At 37.2% G+C, this 7303-nt stretch overlaps 1 protein-coding gene across 1 annotated transcript in view; it reads left to right on the forward strand.

Annotated features, from left to right (window-relative positions):
* Positions 1-4015: 4015 nt before the first annotated feature.
* The window catches only part of serpinc1 (serpin peptidase inhibitor, clade C (antithrombin), member 1), a 14800-nt gene continuing 11512 nt past the window's right edge, over positions 4016-7303 (forward strand). The window contains exons 1-2 of the mRNA XM_075484492.1: positions 4016-4378; positions 6401-6616. Of these exons, the coding sequence (XP_075340607.1) occupies positions 4016-4378; positions 6401-6616 (579 nt within the window). The remainder of the gene's footprint in view (positions 4379-6400; positions 6617-7303) is intronic.

Genomic DNA, 7303 nt, shown 5'->3' on the forward strand with positions numbered 1-7303 from the left:
TTTATTTTCAAGTAAAACCTAAAAAAAAAAAGTTTAAATAATTAATTAAGCCAAAAACGTCTAAATTTTCATAAACTGTTTTATTGTTTTTTAATATTTTTCACTATGGCAAGGACCCAGTGGATTGTTCTTCTCACAGACCCATCTCCTTACTAAAAGGTTCTAGCGCTTAGGTTAGAGAACATTCTACCTATATCTTCTATATCAGAAGACCAAACAGACGCCGAAAAGGCTTTTGACCGTGTGGAGTGGAGATATTTGTTTGCAGTTCTAGAAAAATTCAACTTTGGCCCAGTCTTTTTTTTGTATGGATAAAATTACTGTATCACCGCCCTATGGCGTCAGTTCTTACTAATTCGCAACAATCGCAACCCTTTAACCTCCTGAGAGGAACCCGACAAGGGTGCCCGTTAAGTCCATTACTTTTCAATCTGGCAATAGAACCATTAGCAATTGCATTACGTTCCTGTAAAGATATTACAGGTATCTCGAGGAGCGGGTCTGAACGTAAGGTGTCTCTTTATGCAGATGACCTTCTGGTATTTATATCAAACCCACATGCTATCAATACTCACCCAATTTGGATACTTTTCTGGTTACAAGCTGAATTTACATAAAAAGTGAACTCTTTCCTGTTAATGCAGTGGCACTTGCACTAAAATATTTTTCACTACAATTATCATATGTTAAAAAGAAGAGTAACAAGATTAAAATGAAATGTTATTTAATAAAATTGGATTTTTATTTAAAAAAGCAAAGTTTTTAAAGCAAGGATTTAAAAAAACAGCAGTTAGAATGCTTATGAGCTGAATGGGACCATGCTAAGAAGGTTGAAAGTCGTGGAAATTTAGCAGAAAGTTATTTTTTAATGTTTCAAAAGGCCTGAAAGGTATATTTGAAAGGACCTGGAGCTGGATGAGGGCACAAAACTACAGAAAAGAGAGAAAAAAAGCTAAACAAAAAGGGAAAAAATTCAGAAAGAATAGAAAATAAAGCAGAAAAAAATGTAGAAAGTCATTTCCTGAAGTTCCATAAAGGCCTGAAAGGTATTTTTGAAAGAAGCTGGATGAGGGCAGAAAAGAGAAAAAAAAATGGCAGTTGGAAGGTTCTGCTGTGATTTAAAGGGTTTTAATTCAAAAAGTAAAGTTCCCAAGGCTATCAAAGTCACATTAGCTGAAAGAGGACAAATTTTCCTACGTTTTAATGCTAAAATTATATCTGTGTCGTAAAGATTTTGAAAACAGTGACAGGTTAAAAACCTTTTTTTCTGAAGAATCTTTCTGTATTCTTCATTCGTCAGTTGGAGCCTCCACTGTGCACACGAACATTCCGTGTCATTGGAATACATTGAACTCAATTCAATTCAATTCTGAACTGAACTAAACAGAATTCTCACAATTTCCTTTTTTAAATTACGTTTTTAGTTCTAATTTCTTTTTTCTTTATTAGTTTCTTAAGAATTAGATTATTTAAAAAATGCCTGAACTTTAGAGGAGGGAAATGGAAGTATCTGAGAAAAAACTCCTCATGGTTTATTTGTTCCTTTAGCAGCAGCTAATGCTAACAGCTTAGCTAACGAAGATGACGTACACCAACTTCTAAGCAGTCATTGCTGTTCCTTTCTGAAAGATGAACATTATTTGTTTTCACATTACTTTGTTAGCTGAAGCTTTCATGTCATCACACACAGACTAATTCCTTTTAGTCTTTATCTAAGTTTAAATTTTAAACCTCTAAATTATATTTTTTTCTCGTATTTGTAATCAGTTGATTTCAGTAAATTAACTTTAATTCTCACCGCAGAAAGAAGCTTAATTTTATTTATTTAAAATTAACTAAAACTCAAAGATTTGATCAAATATTTTCAAACAATTCTTGATCTTTAGTTAAAAATCAAATTAAATTTCTACTTTTTCTTTTGAAAAACAGCACATTTTAAAAACAAAACAAAAACAAAACTGTTAAAAACGTTCTTAAAATGTGCAAATTCTCTTCTTTGAGGTAAATTTTAGTGGTTAATTTTTCTTTACCAGTGGAGTATAGTGGCGTTCTCTGCTGTGAACTGATCATTACCCCCCACCCACACTTATTGATCAGCGCAGAGGCTAGTTTTGTCATCGTGTGGACGGCTGCAGCTGGTTTCCTTCCAGTTGTTTCCTAGTATCAAAGTCGGAGTTGTTGACGAGCAGCGGATCAATGTCTCAAAGGTTAGTGTGTTGTTTCAGTGCTCTGCAGGACACTGACCTGAATTCTCCTCAAACGGCACACATCTGCCCTTCTGAACGCTCACCGCTCTACCTGCTCAGGTAAAAAACTGTACTTTCTGTGAGAAAAATGCAAATATTCTACATTTACATTATATGTAAGGAATGTGGAAGGAAGGTTCAGTTAAAATAAGCAGTTAAATGTGCTAAAGTAAAGTAAATTAAGTCATTAAGGGAGAAATATGTTGCGTTACAGTTAAGTCTTAAACTTAAACTTCAACCCTTTGACTTGCACTGGAAAAAATCAAAAGTCTTACCAAGTATATTTGTCTAATTTCTAGTCAAAATATCTCATTACACTTAATATAAGACACAACTGCCTAACAAGTGCTATTTCAGCCAGATATAGGGACTTGTTTGAAGACAATACATCTGGAATATCTTGTTAAATGAAAAAGTCTTGAAAACAAATTGTTTTGAGTCACATATCATATGAAACAAGCTTTTTTTTTTACATTTGAAGAGGTTTTTAAGCTAATTTCAAGATCACTTTTATCTCAAAAGTCCTAAATATCACATTTTATTTAAAGAAATTTGACAAGCCGATTTTCACTAGTTCCATTGGCAGATTTTTTTTGCTTATTTCAAGCAAAAACGTCTTTTATTTGTTGTTTTTCTTACTTATTTTTCGAGGGGCATTTTTTCCAGTGTGTGGGTTTGATATTTAATATAATTTACTGCACATTAGTGTTATGAAGGCTTTTAAATCAGTATTTATTGTTCATTGGGATCTGAAACTCACTGATTCAGATTAAACTGATCTATTCAAAAGATTGTTGAATTCTGCCCAAACCAGCTAAGGATGCATCGATCTGCATCGAAACATCTAAAACCTGCAGGACAGCGGACTCTCAGTCCCCTGATGTGACTTTACTGTTTGTTTTCATGCGTTTAAGGCGAGACACGGCGGGCAAAAACAGGGATTTTTCATGCAGTGGTTAAATTTTGAGATTTTGGGCCAGTCTACTCCTTCAATATGTGTTATTTCTACCTGCTATAAAGAATTTTTATTCAATATTAGTATTAATAAGGGCCTGACCATTTATTCTGTTTTTGAGCAATTGTTTCAAATACAAATGTATTGAATTCCCCTATTTAAATCTTTAAATGCCGTTTTCTCAAAATCAGTTTTTTGTATTTTTGCAGTATGAATATCTCAGCCTATGGAGCACCTACTAACACCAAACTTTCCAGTTATACACTTAGCAGTATTCTGAAGATATTTACAGAAGGATTAGTTGATAAATCATTCCTGGCCTGATTTATGTCACATTATAATAATAAAAAATATGGCGAAAATCGATGTTTTTTAGGCTATGGACAGTATATTTTGATTTCCTAGGAAATGAAAGCAGATATCCTGAAATCCCTCTGTAATTTTCTTTTCATTCTATGTGTAAACAAAATGAAAAAAGAATTTTGCACCTGGCTTTATCATATGTTCAGATCTATCTTCCGGAAATATATGCAAATGTGCGCATATTTAATGAGATAATGCCTAATTTTCATAATTAAACATACAAATTTCTAAAACTTGTAATACATTTTTTTTCATACTTGTATAAGTAATCAACTGAGGAAGTTTCATGGTGATATCTTTTATTTTAAAATATTACCCAATTCACCTGTAGTGTCTCGCCTTAAGACGAAAATTCAATCAGGAAATAACTCCAAACTCATTCCGAATCGTTGAATTACAGGAAAACACGGATCAAATCGAGCAGAATCAAAGCTCAAAGCTTCGGTTCGGGATGAGGGCTGCCGACGGGCTGTTGTTTCTGGCATTCTTGCCCTTGATCTCTTTCGCCCAACGTCCGGACATCTGCAGCGCCAAACCCAGAAAGCTCTCCCTGGAGCCGCGCTGCATCTACCGCAGCCCCGAGCCGGAGGCCACCGAGGCCCCGCAGGACCCGGAGGAGGTCCCGGGGTCCACCAACCCCAGAGTCTGGGAGCTGTCCAAGGCCAACAGCCGCTTCGCCCTGACGCTGTACAAAAAGCTGGCTCTGGGCAGGACCTCCGAGAACAACATCTTCATGTCGCCCATCAGCGTCTCCACCGCGTTCGCCATGACCAAACTGGGAGCCTGCGACCAGACGCTGGAGCAGATCATGAAGGTCAGAGAGTCTCCTCAGAGTTTCCTTTATCGGGTCCATCAGAGTCAAAACTCCTTCAGATAGGCAAGGCATCTTTTTTTATATAGTCCCAAGTCTTAGCTTTCAAGTCTCGAGTAAGTCTCAAGTCTTAGCTTTCAAGTCTCAAGTAAGTCCCGAGTCTTAGCTTTCAAGTCTCAAGTAAGTCCCGAGTCTTAGCTTTCAAGTCTCAAGTAAGTCCCAAGTCTTAGCTTTCAAGTCTGAAGTAAGTCCCAAGTCTTAGCTTTCAAGTCTGAAGTAAGTCCCAAGTCTTAGCTTTCAAGTCTCGAGTAAGTCTAAAGTCTTAGCTTTCAAGTCTCAAGTAAGTCCCGAGTCTTAGCTTTCAAGTCTCAAGTAAGTCTCAAGTCTTAGCTTTCAAGTCTCAAGTAAGTCCCGAGTCTTAGCTTTCAAGTCTCAAGTAAGTCTCAAGTCTTAGCTTTCAAGTCTCAAGTAAGTCTCAAGTCTTAGCTTTCAAGTCTCAAGTAAGTCCCGAGTCTTGCAATTGCAATTTTACCTGCAGAATCTGATCTTAATAAAGTGAAAACACAAAGATATAAGTAACTGTCAGTAAACATCATTGGCCAATGTGTCCAACCTGTCTACCCCGTATCATATCAAGCTAACGTTAGCTAACTACCGACTAGGCTAACAGGATAATATTAGCTAATTTGACGAGCACTTACTGGTCAGAATGGATCTTTAAATGACGAACAAAGTTGGAAGTTATGCTAGATGCTTAACACTCAAATCATTCAAGTCATCGTGTCGCAAGTCAAGTGCCGAGTCTTTACCTTCCAAGTCCGAGTCGAGTCTCAAGTCTTTTGTTTTTTTTTTCAAGTTAAGTTACAAGTCATCAAAACAGCGACTCGAGTCGACTTGAGTCCCCATTTCTGCTTCAGATACTGAGGAACACAACGTCACCGGATAGATTTCCCTCAGTGGGGTCACATGGCACTGAAAGGATCGGATTATTGGCTGAATTACAATCAGATTGAGTTATCAAGTGCATGTGGACACCTTAATCTGACTAAGAATGGGATCGGATCGGATTAAGACCCTGAGATAACTCGGTTGAAAGTCACTCTAAACCTAAACATTTTCAGGTGAGAAAGTAGTCGTTTAGATCCCCAACGTGTTGAAAACCTGACAAAATACCGGCTATTTACAATTTTGTTCCCACGAATTCGGCGCTACTAAAGCTAGCTGCAGTGAGCTAACGCACTTCCGGTTATTTTCACCAAAATAAAATACCCGTTGCCTTTTATCATAGGGAAAGCCATTAGGATACAATTGGTGCTTTTGTTTTGAAAACAGGAAGTGAACCTACCCTCGTTGTAGCTAGCTTGAAACTGCCGTTTTGACAGGAAATGACGATCGGCGACGTCACGTTACGTTGCATCTTGGGTAGTTTGAGTATGAGTAGTAACCTCATGATGCATACCCAACATTTCGGAGAATCTAGTATGCATCCGGGAACTTCTGCTTACTCAAACTCGCATACTAACTCAAAAAGTTAGGAGGAGTAGTAGGAGAAGTATGCGGTTTTGAACACAGCCAAAGTCTTGGGCGATTTGGGCGTTTATCAGTTTCTGTTATTTCGATATATTTTGGTCCCGTTCTCTTCACTTCAAGCTTTTCCTCTAAAGAAACTCAGTGGGGTCACATGGCATAGTTAAAATCAGATTATTGGCTAAATTACAACAAGATTGAGTTATTAAGTGTATATATATATATATATATATATATAAAAACCACGCCAACCAAAACCAAAGTCGTGAATCGCGGTATCTCAGGTATCTTGCAAACTTCTCAATTGTTGCTTGAACTCTTAAGAGATATGAAAAGTGTAAAAAAAAAATCTGTAGATTGTGCTTATTTAATACCAAAATGTAGCGATCAGGGGGATTTTTAAAGTGGTGTGAAATACAAATTACTGACAGCGTGCATGCAAAGTTTGTTTATAACATAAAATTTAAAACTTGAAGACTTCATGATTTGTGTCTGCAGGTGTTTGAGTTCGACACGATCAAAGAGAAGACGTCGGATCAAGTCCACTTCTTCTTCGCCAAACTGAACTGCCGTCTGTACAGGAAGAAGGACGTAACCACGGAGCTGATCTCCGCCAACCGACTGTTCGGAGACAAATCGCTCACCTTCAACGAGACGTACCAGAACATCAGCGAGACGGTGTACGGAGCCAAACTAATGCCTTTAAACTTCAAGGTAACGCCCAACATGAGTTTGAACCAAAATGTTGTTTTTTTTAGGGCTGGGCAACGATTAAAATCTTTAATCTAATTAATCACATGATTTCCCTGATTAATCACGATTAATCGCATTTGTACGCAGAATCCAAAAATGAATCCAAAAGTAGTGTATAGCTTTTAGCATTTAGCTTTATTTTAAATGTGCTGCCATATGAATGAAAGTGCCATAACATTTGTTGTGCAAACACACTTTTAACATCAGCATCTTTCTGTAGTTTTTATGTAGAAGCCTCGCTCCACTGTCTGTTTCCTTGAATGACTTGCTGCTATCAGTTGTGTGTTTTGCCTTTAAGTGATATTTTAGACTGGAACTACTACGCTGAGAAGACAATTCAACTTGGCAGAGTTTACAGATGACTTTGGTTCTGTCGACTCCGCCGTCTGGAAGAACTTTAACATGAAAATGGCCGAGTAAAAGTTCCGTACCCTTCTCCATGTTTGGTGGATCCGCCGATTACTTTCTTTTCCGGTTCCACAGCAGACAGCAGCAGACTTTTACAAAATAAAAGCCTGTGAGCAACAGTCTTTAATAAAATAAAAGCCTGTGAGCAACAGACTTTTACAAAATAAAAGCCTGTGAGCAACAAACTTTTATAAAATAAAAGCCTGTGAGCAACAGACTTTTACAAAATAAAAGCCCGTG

This window comes from Odontesthes bonariensis, chromosome 15 (assembly GCF_027942865.1).
Source record: "Odontesthes bonariensis isolate fOdoBon6 chromosome 15, fOdoBon6.hap1, whole genome shotgun sequence".
NCBI lineage: Eukaryota > Metazoa > Chordata > Actinopteri > Atheriniformes > Atherinopsidae > Odontesthes > Odontesthes bonariensis.